We start from the raw sequence: 18,656 nt of genomic DNA on the forward strand, positions 1-18,656 counted from the left end.
ATTTCTAAAATTTGCTCTTTAAATTTGCCTCAGAATATAAAAAGCTGCATGAAATACATAGAAATGTGAGATGATAGCACCATTTGTCATATAGCACTTCAGCCCATTTAAAATAATTTCATTTGGACATTGAACATCAAGCTTCTAGGAACATTCTGGAATCAAAGGCTATGGAAAGAAAAGTGATCCCTAGATGGCTTTGGGGATGCAAGCAAATAAATAAGGCCAACCCTATTTACTATTCATACCTGAAAAGCCAATAACTGAAAGACAAATCCAAAAAAGTTTCACGGTGTTGGGTAAGGAAGAGTTGAGTGATAATTATTTCACCTCCCATCCTCGTTGATTACTCTTAGATACTTCTAATTCTACAACTTCCAAAGAACTGCCCACGTATGCGCCTTCCCCCTCCATGGCAAAGCACCAGCATGTGAATCAGAAGCTTCCAATTCACATTTCAACCCTGAACTTCGGTAGCTATGGTACTTGAACCTCATTTCCTCTGTACTCAGAGGGGAAAGATTCCTACCTACAAGCTTGTAGAGGGATTGAATGAGAGAATATTTAAGTAAAACAAATGGAAGATGCTAATTATACACATAACTCTCTGCTTAGGAAAGATGCAAGTTTTGAGAAAGCTATTGCACTGGTTTTGCAAACTTGTCCTATCTTATTAATTGGGTAAACTTCATTTAACCATGGCTCAGCTCAATACAATTATTCAACCAACACCACAACTGCACCAAAGGGTCAAACCCATGATTTGATGCAGATCTGGTTTAAAAGTTAAAGAGAACCTTGAAAGTAAGACAAAGCTGCTAATAAAAAGGAGCTTGTAATGCCCCCGAACGTGCCTGAGTGCAGAAGAACTTCTTATTCTCTGGGAATCACCAAACCTCCAGGGAGCAGTTCAAGCCAAAATTGTGATCTCCCCGTCTTGTCCTTCAAATGATGTGCACTCCAAACACATTTTCTGTGCAGCTGGAGGCTTTGTTATAGACAGAAGGATCCTGCTTAGTGAGGCCGGTGTTTATGGCCTAACTTTTTTAAAGGGGAATTTGGAAAACTTCCCAGATGCTACATCTGCCCCTAGCCCTTACACCTCAGAGGATAAGGCCGGCTAGGGAGAGTGTGCAGACGACTAAATTTATTAACGGCGGACGGGCCACTCTATCTTTCACTGCAACAACAGTAGGTGATCCCATCAAAAATCTGTCTGCTGGCTAGCCAGCAAATGCGAGCTGACATGCTTGCAGCAGCTATACTCCACTGAGTGGAAACGAACGCTGTTTCCTCGAAGAAACACATCGCAAGCCAAATGTTGGACCAGGAAGGGAATTTCTATTTCCATTTGAGAAAAGGCCTTTTAACTTTGTATCCGTAGGCTTTTGAACTTTCTTTTCTACATACCTATTTTTTCTTTTCTTTTCTTTCCTTTCTTTGACATTGACAAATATGAAGAAGTTGGACATGTTATGATTGCTCAGTGGTTGAATATCTAATTCTCAATGAGGATTTTGAGCTACCAGGCCACTAGATAAGCAGGCACTCACCTCAGCATATCTCTGCTAGGACATCATTCATTACAAATGTACGTCAGCCTCACCTCAGAGCCAACTATTTACTATTTTAAATAAAAATGAAGCAATAATATTTGAGCCACATTTTAGAGCCCAAATCCACTTCATTGTCCTTGACACATGCAATATTTTCAAGACTATTGGCTCCAAAATGATTTTCCCCGGGGATCAAATGAATACCATGAGTTTACAGAATCGTATGTATCTTATACTTTGTACATTTTTTAAAAATTAGTAAAGTGAGATTTGTAACATAAATAATTACAGTTTTCTGTAATTATAGTGAAATAGTACTTTCAGAAACTCTAATTCGGAAAGATAACAGGACTTCCGGAGTATTGTAGGACCAGCAAGACCAGGAGTTGGGTGAGACAGATGAGGCAGGATTATAGGGCCCTGCCAGTGAAGGATAGAGCCTGTCTTCATTTAAAATTTTGGCATTTTATTGGGGATTTTTTTGGCATTGATTTTCATTTTTAAAAATAAATCATATGAAAATGTTATTTTTGTTGATTCCTGAGGTGTTTGTGTGTGTGTGTGTGGTGTGTGTGTGTGTGTGTGCGCACGGGTGCCTGAAGCAAGCGCCTCACTTACCCATACTGCCAACATACCCATAGAAGGTATGTTTCCCCAAAATTAGTTTTTTCCCATAACGCTCTCCAAAAAAATCCTACTGATAGTTTAATGCTTAAAAAAGTGACAAATAAGGATTAGGCATACTAAGCCAAGCAAAGTTAGCTTTCTTATCATTGTTTTTAGAGGTTTTGATAACCTGATGTGTACTGAGAATCTCCACAGCATGGAGCATTTCTCAAACTCATCTGCCTACAGGACTCTTCTTTTTCTGTAGAGCAGGTCAAGTAGTCTGAGGGACACATTCTGGTAAATGGTGTCCGAGTCATTTCCAGCACATACTTTGATCAAATAAGGCTACCTTCCCACATCTCTCTTTTTCTTTTCTTTTCTTTTCTTTTCTTTTCTTTTCTTTTCTTTTCTTTTCTTTTTTTCTTTTTTTCTTTCCTCTACTTACCCACGTCTCCCCACACAGAATACTAAAAAGATGGACAAGCTGACACAATCAAGGTGAGGCTGTAAAGGGTCTGAATTAGTATTTCTGTGGACAGGCATAGTAAAAATTCACTCTAAAGGGATATCAAAATAATAAGAAACACCTTGAAGCTTAGTGCCTCTTCAACAGACGATTGAAACACTTACCAGTAAAGTCCGTATTGACTGGGTGTGTGGAACTGGGAAATTTATAATATCCGTTCCCTGTGAAACGAATTCCTTTCATCATCATGGCCATGGGAGCCGGGAGAGATGACTCTCTCCTTTCCAGCTGATACACGGGAGAGGGTCCATTGAGTTCTTCAGGCGGGAGCCATCTAACATGGATGGTTGTGCTGTTGATTCCTTCCACCACAGGAGGCCTCAGCTGGGTCGGCGCTAAATGTTAAAAACACTTGTTACATTCAAGAACTTAGCTTCTACCTCTAGACACGGTAACTCACACACAGGTACACATGCACCTGTGTGCATCACTCTTGAGATCAAATCAGTTGTGGCCTCAAGTCTTTACATGGCTCTAGGAACTGAAGACGGAATGGAGTTTATCTTGAATGTGACTAAACACCATGAACAAATCGTTACCATAAAACTGAGGATTAAACAAAATTTCTTCTTGCAGGTAATTTCTCTATTCTTTCTCACTCAGGAAAAGACATTTCCTATTATAGTCTGTGGGTGCCCCACCTGGATTCCCTTTACCAAGCTGGTACCATAATGGTGCAATGTGTCTCTTTGTCTCTAATAGCTCGTGGTTGCCCCCTTTGCTGGAGAAATTCCCTTGCCTGAGTGGACACTACCTCACCCAGAAGCTACAGGATCCCTCATGAAACCTGCAGCCTGTGACTAGCCGTGACTACCACCAATGATTACTGATCACGAAGGGCAGAGCCTCTCATCTTAACATGGCTTCAACTTATGTCTACAATTCACAGAGGCCAACAAAGTAAAGGAAATGATTGAAATGGGCTGATTCGTGAGTCAAGAGGGAGTGTGAGGTCTGAGAAGAACCTGGCCAGGGTGAATAGTCATTAATTCTTGCCAGCCAATGGATAATGCAGGAATGATGATCCAAAGTTGTGAAATCTTTTACTTCATTAAAAATGGTCATTTTATATGTAATTTTTCTGATTTTTGAAGCTTAGCAATTGGTTTGAATGAAAACAAACAAATAAGCAAAACTACTCTGAAAGACAAACAGAGCATCCACGTGAAGAAAAGGAGCCTGTGAGCTCAGGGGTTTATGAACTCTGGTCCAGGTACAACAGACTCAGGGCAACCCCCTGGACCCTGAAATGACCACAATATCTCCAGGACCTATGCCTAGCAGCAGTGAATGTCCAGTGCCCAAGCACACACTGAGGCTTTGGCACACTTAGAAGTCCTGGGATGCTGGCAATTCTCTGGAGGCTCCTGGGAAACTCCAGGAGATGGAGATAGAGATTTTCCCTACAACCTTCTGGAAAGGAGATCAGGGTAACAACTGAGATAATAAAAATAAAGTTTTGTTTTGATTTTTCTTTTATTTTTATTTAAACTCAAGTTAGTTAACATATAGTATATCATTAGTTTCAGGGGTAGAATTTGGTAATTTATCAGTCGCATATAACACCCAATCAAGTGCTCTCCTGATTTTTCTTCTTAAACAGTTGAGCGTGCAGGTTGCTATTCATTCCCACTCTAAGTGGGTTGACTGGATTTGAGAGGTAAAAGCAAAGAAAGGAATAGATGTTATTATCACCAAGCCTACTTTTTAAGGGTCTAAATCAAAGCTGTGGACTCTTAATTTACACCTGTGCTAACATAGCCTTTTGCATACACAAAGTCTGTCCCTGTTTTAATAAACATAAATTAAAATGATATGCATATAAGAATTGATATCCTTAAACCAAGAAAAGACAATTCACCTTAAAACAGCTTAGAACAAGCACTACCTGTTACTTTCTAGAAAGCCTGGCCAGCTTTCCAAAAAGAAACAATTAATTATGATTCTATTTTAACTTTTCATAAAGAAGAAGGCACTGAGCAAAATGTTCATCAACTTAGAAAGATAATTAACAATTCTGTTCATCTTCTGATACTGCAAATCATGTGACGTTTTTATTTTTATATAGGTATGAATCTGTAAATTTTATGCATGATTTCCTTTAGCATTCCTTGCCAAAAATTAGTAAATGGTGGGTTCTCAAATACTTCACTCTTCAAGCTATGCCCCATCTCAAAATAACCCAAAACAAAATAACAAGCTGACCATCTAGAAATTTCTTCTCCCCTCAAGTTTCTCTTCAGGGTTTGGAATTCCATTCTTGTATTAAAATTTCAGCATTGGCTATGAACTTAACAGAAGAAGGATTGTCAAAATTTTTTGAGTCCTGGGTTCAGGGAAGCAATGGAGGATCAATTATGTAATTTTTAATGATCTAATCTAAAATTTGTTATTTAAAAGCACAGAAGAAGGGTACATGGGTGGCTCAGTCAGTTGAGTATCCAACACTTGATTTCAGCTCAGGTCATGATCTCAGGGTTGTGAGATTGAGCCCCACATTGGGCTCTGCACTCAGTGGGGAGTCTTCTTGAGATGCTCTCTTTCCCTCTCCTTCTCCCCCTCCCCCATCTCTCTCTCTCAAGTAAATAAATAAATCTTTAAAATCAATTTTAAAAAGCACAAAAGAGGAATTCTGAACTCTTCTATTTTCTATATTCCACATACGATTCCCTAGGGTTCTAGGACAAAAGGATTCGACATTTTAATTTGAAAAATACCATCTATCCCAATGATATCCAATGGAACTTTCTCTAATGATGGAAATGTTCTAGATCTATATTGTCTAATATGGTAGGCATTACCCACATATGGATAGTTAGCACTTGATATGTGGTTAATAAGACTGAGGAATGGAAGTTTAAATTTTACTTAATTAAAATTAATTTTATTTTAAGTTTAAATAGCCATAAATGGCTATTATGGCTACCAAACTGGATAGCAAGGATTTAGAGAATCACAAACTATACATATTTGGTCCGTTGAGAACAGGATTTCCATTTTAACTAAATATTTAGAGAAATTAGGAATATACCTCCTGTAATTCTAAAGAACTAAAGAGTCTTATCCTTGTTTAAAAGTAGCCTCTTGTTCAAAGTCCCATTTCTTGACATTTGGTATTCCTTTACTCTAACCACCCAGCTAGTTAGGGATAATGGTGAGGTTTTGTACCACTACAGTATGCAGAATCCCTTACCCCATTGATAGCATAATCCAAAATTCACTTCTTAATCAGGAATATAAATTCAGAGTCAAACAAAACAAAAGGAATTCCAGCAACTCAATAGTTTTTTTTTAAAAATATCTCCTGAAAGTGAGAGTGCACTTTTTTTTTTAATTTGGCAAAATGATTATAATCAATAAGGGCACTTTCACTGAGAATCTACTACAATTAATGTTGACTGTTTAAATTCTAACAAGTAGTGGAACACTTCTAAATTCACAGGGGAATTATTCCGCCAAGCAATTAGACTATTCTTAGGAAGTCAACTACAGAGAATGAGTCAAATTAGAGTATATTTTTTTATTCTCTTGCTTAAAAAAACCCCAAACAACCTTCCAGCTGGTATGTTGTAGTTTCACTTGGAGGAGTCAACCCAGCCTGTTTGAAAGGGCGAGCACCCTACTGGGTCATTATCTTCAGAGCTCCCCTAAGACCAGAGGCGAATTTTCAATCAATTAAACTAGACTGGTCACACACACATATACACACACACACACGTAGAATGATGAAAAGAAAAATAGATATTCCTGAACTATTAAGCATACTCACACAAATAGAGACTCACTAAGAGAAAGGAGGAATAAAGGATTATTTCTCAGACTATCATAGTAAAGGGATTATAGCTATAAATTTGTTAATCACAAAACAGTGAATTGGAAGACAACATAGAATAATTGAAAGGACTCTGCAGACTTTCAGAGATTATATTTTACTTTTAAATTTCCAATTCTGCATGACTTAGAAAAATCACTTAACACTTATTTATATATGCCTCAGTTTTCCCATCTACAACATGAGGATAAATTTTCAGTGAAATACCTTAACAATAACTGCTTTTAAAAACAATACATATATTGGCTAACTGAACATTTAGAAAGAAAGAAAGAAGAAAAGAAAGAAAAGAAAGAAAGAAAGAAAGAAAGAAAGAAAGAAAGAAAGAGAAAGAAGAAAGAAAGAGCCAAACAATATATATATATATATATATATATATATATATATATATATATATATATATATATATATATTGTGTTAGGTTTTACCAAGCAAATTTCTATACAAATACAAGGCACTATTATTATTAGCCAATAACACATCTTTGCATATTACATACTATAAAAGGATATAATTCATCCACATTCAAAATCTGTATTTACTCAGAAAATCCTCTTATAGCTGTAAAGTGGAAAACGGATCTTCAATATCCATCATTTCAAAGAATAATAACATACAGTCTGTTTCTACTTAAAATAAAATTACAATGCTTTTGTATTTTTCTGTAACTTCTTTGTATCCTGTTCCCAGCCTAGCTCCTCTATTTATAAATATTCTTTTATAAAAAGCTCTGATAATAGACATTCTTCTTTATGCAGCATTTATTACTTTATAATCTGATTAATAGCATATCATAATGCATAAATTTACATGTGCAAAATTTATGTAGTGTGGAGTTTGAGTGTCATAGGATAAGAACAGAGGCTAAATGAGCAGAAGTTCTTGTTGATGGCAGGTCCTTAAAATCAAATCACTTATTTGCTTTCAAGCAAGAGTTGGTGGCCTATGAACACTGCGTGGCAGTGTCAACATCTTAAAACATCGTCAACTTTCTATTACAAAGACAGGAATCTAGGAACGAACAGCCTTTTTACGTAGCAGGCCTACGTGGGGAACAGAGTAACATAAGACATCCTCGGGCACTTTGTCAATAGAACATGATTTTGACTTTTCCTCAGAAAGGCAAAACTGTCACGAGAAATGTAATTTGCCCAAACACTGCTAGGCCAAAACACCCATGGAAGAGCACTGGGCTCAGGACTTCAACAAGAGATCCAGGCCAGGAAGCCAGGATTTCTCAGTTGGCGACCGACCACCCTCTGCAGCTGCTCTCCAGCCAGTGAACAGAAGAGGAGAGAGGATTCCTCCCTCAGAATCTCAGAATTCAGACAGCCTTGCCTTGTTCACTGTCTATTCTCTGATTGGAGAAACAAGAACAAAATCTACTTTACCATTTCCTCCTTCTTTGTTGACTAGTCTCCTTCGAGAGAGAAGATGTACAGAGGAACTGATGGGGAAAGGAGAAAGCTGAGCTTCTAGACTGGCTCCTTAGGTCCCCAGTTATGGAACACGGGCAATCCGGTGTTCGGCCTGTCTGGTCCTCAGGGCCTCATCTGTTGGAGAGCACGATAGACCCAATTGTGTCTTCTGGTTCCAAAATTCTATGCCTGAACATTTTCAAGCAGTGCTTGTCCGTGAGAAAACCAGAATGGATGCTGGACATAGGACATACGGATCATCTCGGCCCCCCAGGAAGCAGGCTAGCTTCACCCCTTCAGCTCCGAGCCACCTTGTTTCTTTACCCCAGCGTGGCATACAAATACTATGATTTCTCTATGTGTTCTAGGCCATAAAGAAAGGCCAGAAAGCATTGCTTTTAGGGAATTTAAGGGAAATCGCCTCCCTGGTGAATAAACACTACCTTTCCCAGCTGTTGTTCTGGTGATCATCAATAATTTGCACGTAACTAGCATCCTAGATGTGCGGACGAGAGGATCCAGGCTCTCTGAACCGCACATGCAGCAGCCATGCGGACAAGGGAGCACTGTTCCCTAAAGTCCACCATTAATAAAAGGTAGCTGCTTGGACTGTAATTATGGCATCCTTGCTACCCAAACTTGAAGCTTTTATGGGGCTTATGCAATTAACTACTTAAATGCATCGTAACACTTGCTTCTCTGACAGCAAAGTATTGATTTTTTAATCATTTTCAAGTCTCCTCTAGCACAAATAAATGTACTACAGTTACAGTTAATGCACTGTGTACATGCATTAAATGCTGGTGTGACACAATTTATTATTTTGTGATATATAGAACTGAAGTTTGGCTTCTCAGAAATTAGCATCACCGATCCGATATCAGTATGGAAACTACCATTGTCCTTGATACTCCAAATTCTCTAACTTCAAAAAGCTAGAGACCTTTGTTAATAGGATAGTTAGGCTTTAAAAAAGAAAAGGAGGGGGTGCTGGATATAAATCTTTTATATATGTCAGTGTAGAGAAAATTAAAAATAGTCTAACAGAGAAGATACAGTTTCTATTTTCCTAAAGGTGTCACTGTGGGACCTAATGGCAACTTGGTTCGGATGAATTTTTGTCTATTTAATTTCTTTCCTTGTACTTATTTAGGGTACATCTATCAAAATATTTTACATACTGCAGTCTCTCTGATCCAGCCAATTTTTACATATTCGAATTGTGTTGTTTTAACGCCTTTCTGTCGATAACACATTACAAAGCTCAAAGACTGTTTTAAAAAGTATGATTTCTGCCTGCCAAAAAAGCTGGCAGAGCCCCGAGGAAAGTCACATATCTGAACGCAAACCTGGAGACAGAGGTCATTACGTGTTTCACCAACAAGCCTTTTCCTTGGGTGCATCCACACATCCACAGTTAAAGTTGGTGAGTAGAAAGCAGTTAATTTTGTTTTGTTAGAAATAATATCATTTTAGTTTTAGCATCTAAGACAGATGCCAGCATTTCACTCTGAACAGATGGTAATTCCATCTAATAGTGCATCTCTGTATTAGTAAGGCCTGTTGTGTATACAAACAGTAATAAACAGTAGGTAAGGATCAAAATAAATTTTAATTGTTGACATTAAATTCTGGCAGCCACCGTTCTAAGGCTGCAATATTCCTTTTTCAAGTCTGTCAGATTTACTAATGCTGCAAAAGCTTCGCCGAAAGCTGCCAGATCCCAGTTTTAGTAAAAAGGTTTTTGCCTGCCACCAGTTAATGGATCCCTGCACCAGGATCACTGTTTCCGTACACTGAAACCATGGTTCAAGAATAACATGGAAGTGGTACCACCATCTATCTATGTGACGGGCAGCCAGGATTCCTTTTAGAATGTTCCTGAAGGACGGAGCATTTCATTAAGAGGTTAGTATAAAATGCTACATCCAAATTGCTACACGATGCGTTAACAGTATTACCAAAGCCCCCTTCCTACCCTGCTCCGTAAAAGTCTCCCATTCAATTCATTTTATTCTCTTTGCAAATCTGGGCATTCCTGAACTTCTCTGAAAGTGACATCATTCCTTTCATTTTGTTTGCTTTGCCGGAGTCTGAAGGATTTCCCTGACAATCAGAGCTACCATCAGGTGAGCTCTTCCATAGGCTTTGCTGCGGATCCAGTGTGCCAACAAGCACCAATTTGGTCCTGATAATGCCTCCAGCGATCTGGTATTACAAGTAGTAGCCGCTATTTATTTTGGGAAGCTGCCATGTTAAAAAAAAAAAATCATTAAAAAACCCAGTTTGGCATTCAGGTGACTGTTCAATAACAAACATGCTTTGCAATCATATTTCTTTAAAAAATGGATGTATTTTTTTTAATCATGAAAAATATATTGCTTCCACCATATGGGACAACCAACGACTCACCAACCGATTTAAGATGCAGCATATTGAGCTGACCATATGTTACAGTGCTGTTGAATGGCTGAGTGATTCATGCCCGTCACATTCTAGTATATCAATTAAAGCTCCTTGAAGTCTGCATGATTTGTGTCTCTGTTATTAAACCCTGCTAATTCATCCCACTTACACATCTGTTATAAATCTCTAGGAGTGCTGCATGATTCATGGCAATCTGTGAGCATGCTACAGCAAATTCTTCTCCTTGTAATTAACAGTAAATTGTTTTACTGCCATGCAATGAATTTTTCAGTTATATTGCAAATGAACTCCTAAATGTGCGGTTCTTTCCTAAGAACTGACTTATATCATTAGGCAATTAAAAAGTATTGCTTTGAACCAAAAGCTTTTAATCAAGAGAAATACAACTTAAACATTGCTTAAGAGCCACGGAAATTTGACATGTTGGTTAAAAGTGTAAAATAATTTGGGTTGTCGAAAGAGCAAAACAAACAAACAAAACCCTTGGTGTACTCAGGGCTTCGCGGACGCCGAGACACAGAGCTGTTGCCTGGAAACCCTCCGTGAGACAAGTTTGCACAGATACTGTTTATCTTAGAAGTTACTTAAGTCATCTGTCATTACCGAATTTCTCAGATTGCTTTACACTTCTCTAATTGTAAAACAGTGCCTTTATTCTTGAAATAAATAATTGGATAATTAGCCAAGTTGAATCATCAGAGGATTCCAGTGCCGTTCAAGTGTTCTTGTCAAAGGTGAAGCAAATTCATTTCAGCTCGCCTCTGCAGCTCTTCGAAGAGGCTTTGATTTTTTTTCCCCCACTTTCTTGGCAGCAGCTTCAGATTCATGAGTCCATACATCAAGTCAGTAGTTTAACAACAAATGGAATTAAATTCAAAGAAGGGAAACTAATTGAAGGACAGCAACAAAAGTGTTTGGTAATGTGCTTTTTAATATGGCATGCCACATTTGCATGATAATTTTTCCTTTTTAGCATGGAGCAGAAAGTGACTAGCTTAATGAGGGATTATTCAAGACAGGAACGAACAAAATGCATTCATAACTAAGAACAAAGATTGTATTATGAAACAAAAACAGGCAACCTCAGAGAAGTAACTGGATGATTGGTTTATGCATTATGAATAAAAAGATAGAAAAATATTTATATTAGTATTCACTAATGACTATATATACAAGATTGTTGTAATTAAAATTATAAATTAACATATTAAGAGTGCTTGTTTAATCACTCTGGGTCCTATTCACAATGAAAAGACTCGTGTACCTGCATGCAAACAATGTGTGTTTTCAACTGAGCTGCAAACAGCCTATACATTTGGCTTTGGATTCAGAGAAAAACCTTAATGCACCACTAATTACTTGCTTAATGGGAGATGGGCACTTCCAGGCTGGGAGCGTAGAGGTCAATTTATGCCAGGCAAAGGAAATATCACATTGTTCGCCCAGGAATGGAGCTCCAGAAGGAATTTCTCTTAAGAAAGGTTTAAACCGTGCCGAATGCACAGAGTGTGGAAGCACACAAATTTCCTACGTTGAAAGGATGATCTTAGAGAAAAACACAGGGCTGGAGTCATCTGTCCGTTACCCTCAGACACCTAGAAGCAGCTCCTGAGCCACCAAAGACCCCGCTTGGACACTTTGCTACGGAGAGAAACACAGCCGCCCCAGGGAGTACACCTCCCAGCAGGTCAGTTTTCAGGTTTGTCACGGCCACAGCCCTAACAGAGCAGCAACACAGCATTCTGGATGAAGTGTGCCGGTTCTAACCACATCTCTCCTGAAAAAATACTTAAAACAAGAGCAAACTGTCATTCTCCAGGTTTCTAATGAAAGTCAGATAAATCTTTACAAATATCTTTTTGATTTCTGTGACTCAGATTGAAGGAGGAAACATGCTTTCATGAATCAAGGCTTTGAAAAGGCTGAGCACTCCTACTCACTTTTGGTGCCCCTTTTCAAAGTTTTTGAATGGTCACTGGCTCCTTTCAATCTCCCATAACAAATTCATGTGAACGACATTTACACTTAAGAGTTAATTCCCCACACATCATTAGAATTCGTTGCAGTAATACATTCCCTCCTAACTGCAATTTTATGGCTGGAAGAAACAGGGCAGGAAGAATCCTAAAGCTGCAAGTCAACTTTTATTTCTTCCCTACAGCAAACCTGTTGACTCTTCAAAAACACTGACCTTCTCATTGTTTATTTCTATGACTCAGTATCTATGAGTTATAGCCAGGTGTTTAATCTTAAAATCTTAGAAGAAAACTTTCATTTACTGAAAAGAAGCCTGGTAAGAAAGATACTGGATCTGTAATTGCTGGGCTTTTCCTTATATTCCAACAACAACAAGTAAGTTCATTCTTACTGATCTCAATACCCCCAGAAAATGATGTCTTTTAAAATAAATCAAATGGCAAGCAATAATTATTTTTCCATACTTTTGTCATGTAAGTGACTTTATACTCTGCTTGGCAGAAGAAGAATCAGAGTTCTGATCAAATGTATTAAGGGATTAAGAAATAAACATTTTCCCAGGAGAACACTGAAATAACTTTTCCTTCAGAAATGAAAGCATTTTACATGGAAACAAAAGTTAATGTATTTCTTTTAAGGGAAGTTGGGTAGAAGGAAAGTTTTGGCAAAGAACAAAAAACAATTTAAATTTACGTATTTAAATGTACACATTTAGAACATTTTAAATTTACCATTACATCTTCCCCTGCAACTGCTCAATCCTTCACATTCCAGCTTCTGCTTCAACCTCACTAAATAAAGTTCTCCCCAAAGGGCCACCAATGCCACCTTCCTTGTAGATTACATTCTTCTTCTTCGATTAGAGCACATGACACTACAGAATTCTAGATCCTTCTAGAATTCTCTCTTCCCTTAATTTTCTGATACTGTTCCCTCGAATTCTGACCATTTCTCTGTTCACTTTACTTCTCCTTTCTCTTTCTCCCAAAATTCACATTCACTAAGATGTGAACTTTTAATTTCTATTTTCTTCACTTTCACTAATTCATTATCATCCACAGTTTTAGCTTTATCTATATGCAATAATTACAATACATGGCATCATTGTTAAGCTCCAGATTTGCATTTTCTGCTGCAGGCTCCTTATAATTGTCATGGATGTGTTTCTATCAAATCAGACTTAAACTCATGGGTTTATTTCTCCCATGTGTTCTTTCTTCATCTTTCTCATTATCTTTAATGGCATCACCATGGTCTGCAATATTTACTGTCATCTTCAATTCTTCCAAGAATTCCTCTCAACCTGTGGATTTCTCTTCCTTGGTTCACCTGTATTTCCTTCCTTCAATCTTTATTTCTATTCATATGATTTACTCCCTCACTGCCTCTTAGAAAAATCTACAGACTCTATTTACACCCTCTCTTCTAGTCTATTCTACATACTACTGCCAGAGAAATCTTCATAAACCCCAGTTTTCATCCCACTGGTACCCGGAACAATGCTAGTCTCTAAAACAGTGACTAGGATGGCATGTGTTCAGTGAATACCTACCCAAATCCTAACCAATCCTTTAGAGTGCACCTCAAATGCCATTTCATCTGAGACAACTTCCCAATTTCCCAAATCAAAGCTATCTACCCATATTCTATGTTCCCATAGTCTTCTTTTGCCCTTTCTCCAAGCCTCCAGGTGTTAACCCTACCTGTTCTATGTCAACATCTTCATGCAGGTACCATTAAGGTGTCTTTGAATAGAAGAATCTTTGAATCACCCACAGTACCCTAAATGGGTAAGCCCTTATTAGATACTTACTAAATTGAGCATTCATAACAAAATACAGTAACTGTATGATTATGGCATATTATTAACTGTATACTGCAAATAACAAATTTGATATCTGTAGTTTTTGAGCAAAATTTTGAAATGCCTTCCACAATTCTAAGTGGCATGGTCTTTACAGAAGTGAAAAATAATGCTTTTAGACTTTAGCACTCCTACAGTTTATTTTTGTAACATAATCCTTAGTTTTGGGACTCTGCATTATTTCATTTGTGTTATAATAGTGTTATGGAAGCAAAGTTGTAAAATAACCTTTTAGATTTGGGCAATATTAGAAATTTTATAACATTTACATTGTGACTGCAAGTGAGAATAATCATGATAAAAACAATTTTTACTGAGGATTTACTCTGTGCTAGTCACTGCTTTAAATATTTAATTTTTAGGTTATCCTTATTTTTAAATTGGAAAATCAAGATATAGAAATCACATAGTTTACATAAGGTCATACAGCTAGTCCATGGCAGAGCCTCAAATTTAAACCCTGGCATCCTGGCTTATCATTTCTTTCCCTAAATATGTGAATAAGCTCTTATTTTTAAAAGTTGATTGATTTGTGCCTCTCATGGCTTTCAGAGAATAGGAGAAGTTTCCAAGTTCTATCTTTCAAGGGTAAAGAGGATTCAGAGGACTTATAATAGTTTCATTTCACTACTTTTCCAGTGGACAGGAGTGGCCTTCAGTATCCTCACCAGTAGCTAAAATGGGAGCCACATGGGACACTCAGCTATGGCCTCTTCCATGCCGCAGAAACCAGTTACTACCACCAAGGTGAATGTTGTTAACACACTTGTTATCACTGGTGTCTTGGCCGGGCAGGATCTGTTTCATAGACATTTGTCCTGCTTTTCTCTTCCCATCCCCAACGTCCATCCAGTCTCTGCAGTTTCCACAAAAAGACAGACTGAATCTCATCTAGGAGCAGATGAGGACTGTGTCTGTACTAGCGGTGGAAAGTACGGCATGTGAGGTACAGATGGGAGATGCTGTGCTATGTAGTGTGGGAGAGAGACTTGGGGGAAGACTTGTTATTGAAAATGTTATTGGAAGTGAAGTTATGAGGAGGAGGAATTAGACTGACAACAGCCCTCAAGGGAGTAGAAGGAGACTGTTAAATAGAGGCTCCAGCGAGATATTCTGGATCAATGTAAGAAATCACCTGTTGAAAGAGGTCTCTAAACCTGGATTTGCCTGAGAAGTGGTAGCTCTCCTACCACTAAAAGTATCAAACATTAGTTGGATAAACACTTGGGAAGCATGTCACATAGGATATACTATGATTGCTTAGAAAGTCACACTAGATGACTTTTGTTTTGAAGATTTTATTATTTACTTATTTGCAAGAGAAAGAGAGGGAGCAGAGGGAGAGGGACAAGCAGACTCTGCACTGAACATGGAGCCCGACGTGGGGCTCGATCCCATGACCACAAGATCACAACCCAAGCCAAGATGAAGAGTCCCATGCTCAACCAATTGAGCCACCCAGGCGCACCACACTAAATGACTTTTAATTGTTTTACAACCCTGGGAAGTCATGATTTCAGTTACGCTCACTCCCATGATTGGGATCTCTCTACTCTCTACTGTTACTCAGGCCAGTTTTCAGCTTGTGTTGTTTCTATTTTTACTTTTCTCCAGCCTGCAAGACAGATTTCTCTTTTTTGTTCTCTAGCCCCAAACTGTATCATTTTTCCAAAAAGACATAGGGAGCCTGCCACTATTATCCATATTTGGTAACCCTCTAATAATCAGTAAATAACAAGTAAATAAACAGTCTTATGGGAGTATGGTGTTTTGTACAATGTAGGTATGCCATAAATATACACATACATATGAAATACATAGAAATATATAAAAACACAAAGAGTTCGGTTGTAGTGGTAATAAAACATACTTCCTTAGAACTGGGGAGTCATTTTCATTGACGGAAAATTTGAAGAAATAAAATTACTCAGATGAAATCATTTGAGCCAAACAAGTTTTTCCAGAACTAAAGCAAGGCAAAACAAAATAATAGAATTGGACCTGAATACAGTTTGGGAAAAGGCATAGGGAATATTTTTATAGCTAAATATGTTTGCATAATATCTGTCATTCATCTAGGAGTCTCTTAACTTTCTCACATCTGGACATTTTCTTAAGGAGCACCAAGTCTTGTTTGATTGCAGACAGAAAAACTGATTTGAAAACATACTAACTGCAGACTAATTGAGTTATGTAGGTGTTAGTGATACGTGTAATCAAGTTTGTATGAATCTAGTTCGCTCTAAGTAAAGCAAGCAAAAATCTATACAAACCATTTCCTATTAAGATCTTACCTGATAACCAGTTTTTCGTTTGAATTTCACAGACTAAGGAGCTTCTTATTAATAACAAAATAATTAATAATTACACTACTGCCTAACCAATAAAGGCAAAATATAACACCAGGGCAACCCAGTACTTCCCAGATGTCTGCCTTTAGCCCCAGAGGGCAGGCATACATAGATCCAAAACACGCAGAAAGGGTCAAGAAGAAGCATCCTGATCCCTCATAAGAAGCTGCCTGAACACTTCTAACTGTCAGAACATCACTAGGACCTGGGGTGGTTGTTCTGAAGTCACTCTGCATCTAATCCTATTTCTTATTATGGCACAGGTGCAACTCAGAGCTCCCACAGATCTCTTAAACTTCAGCGCATTTACTTATTTTTTGTTTGTTTAAAAATGTCAGTATAGGTAACAATCAGAGTTAGCTATTGGGGAGCAGGAGAAACCAGAAAAGACAAGTATTAAGTCCAAATTAGAAAAGGTATTGAGCTTTATAGGTTGTTTATAAAGACACAATGTATTTTTCATGTCCATTAAAACTCGCTTACCTGCTGCTAATGTCTGTCCTGTTCCTGATGCGCTGGTTACACAACCAATTGAATTGCAGAGAGAAATGGTAAAGTTGTATATCCTATAAGGTTTTAGTTCTTTTACAACATAAGACAGTTCTTGGGAGTTAGCAATGTACAACACCTTCAAGGCAAAAAAAATAAATAAATCAGATAATAGATAAACGGTGTGAGAAATATAACCTTGGCAGTCATGAATCCATGAATCCAGTCATGTTCTATGAATTCAGACAGAGGAATTATTGCCAACCACTATTTGGAAAGGGATTTTTTTTGAAGAGTCTCAACAAGCGAGGATTTAATTGATAATTGTACCATCACACTGTTTTATGAGGTAATAATCCAGTTCCTGAGTGGATAAATGAGGAAACCAAGTTATTGCCTCATAAAGCAGCATGGTGGTATGGTTATTGTCACCAATGGTAGAGATAAAGGATGGTGACATTGTCATTGTTATCATGAAAAAGTCCAAATAAAGCCACGGGGCTTGGCCAAAACTAACCCTGTGCAGTAATGTCCACACGTTATTTGATGGAGCTAGTACAGAAAAATGTCACTATGTTAAATCAATTCCATCACTTTCTTGAAAGAAAAAAAAGCCACAAAAGACAAAGGAAAACAAGTAAACACATTACTGAGCATCTGCATGAGGTCAATTCTCAATTATCTTTCTTATACAAATAAGCATATGCAGATTAGATCAAATAGTTACATTTTTTGAAATACTGTCTTATCACACAATTTCAAATGAAAATAGCATATTTGAGCAAAGGAGACTGAGAGGAACTCCATAGTCTATAAACAAATAATTAAACAACTATCACTGAGCATTGGTCCCATCATTATAACTAGAAATGATCAAAAGCAACCCTGTAAGTTTACTTAGTTTATAGATACAAAAAACACTGGAAATTATATTCAGAAAAAAGTCATTAAGACAGAGTATGACACCAAGCATTAGATAAAACTTTTTTCTAAGGGATGTTGATATATTTGATTCATATCAAATAATCTTCCATAAATATGAATGCAGGTAACTGTAAAGGTTAGTAACATTTGAAGTAATTTTCTAGATATTCTCACTGTAGAAGATAAAATTCATTTGGAATATTTGCCTGGGTATTGGCTTTAAAATTTCATGACCTAAATGAGTAGTTCTAGAAAGCACTGTGAATGGAATATAAAGTAAATCATTTCTATAACATTTTTCAGAAATAAAGGAGATTTCAAAGATTCTAAAAATCTAGGAATAATTTAAAACTTTGGTACTATTTTCTCGCAATTACATTTAGAAATCAGAAAAACGTCAAACACCAAATTATAAATCCTTTATGTTTCTAATTCTAAAGTTGTTATTGAGGGATTGAGGATATAAAATTTTCTGTTCTGTGCAATGTGATTTGAAATTTTCTAAGAAAAGTAAAACTTTGAAGTGAGTTAAATTTACTGAATATTGCTATAAAATTTATCCCATTTAAAACAACCCTGGTGGGATTAATGCAGATTTTTAGAAAATGGAATTGTTGTCTAGGTAAAATATAATAAAGTGTCTCTTATTTTAAGGAAAATGGGGTAAAAACACACAGTGGAAT

General features: G+C 37.3%; 1 protein-coding gene across 1 annotated transcript in view; it reads right to left on the reverse strand.

Moving 5' to 3' along the window:
- The window catches only part of USH2A (usherin), a 676,313-nt gene that overhangs the window by 468,486 nt on the left and 189,171 nt on the right, over positions 1–18,656 (reverse strand). The window contains exons 20-21 of the mRNA XM_026517347.4: positions 17,044–17,188; positions 2,796–3,026 (exon numbers count right to left, since the gene is read on the reverse strand). Of these exons, the coding sequence (XP_026373132.2) occupies positions 2,796–3,026; positions 17,044–17,188 (376 nt within the window). The remainder of the gene's footprint in view (positions 1–2,795; positions 3,027–17,043; positions 17,189–18,656) is intronic.

Source organism: Ursus arctos, unplaced genomic scaffold, assembly GCF_023065955.2.
Source record: "Ursus arctos isolate Adak ecotype North America unplaced genomic scaffold, UrsArc2.0 scaffold_2, whole genome shotgun sequence".
NCBI lineage: Eukaryota > Metazoa > Chordata > Mammalia > Carnivora > Ursidae > Ursus > Ursus arctos.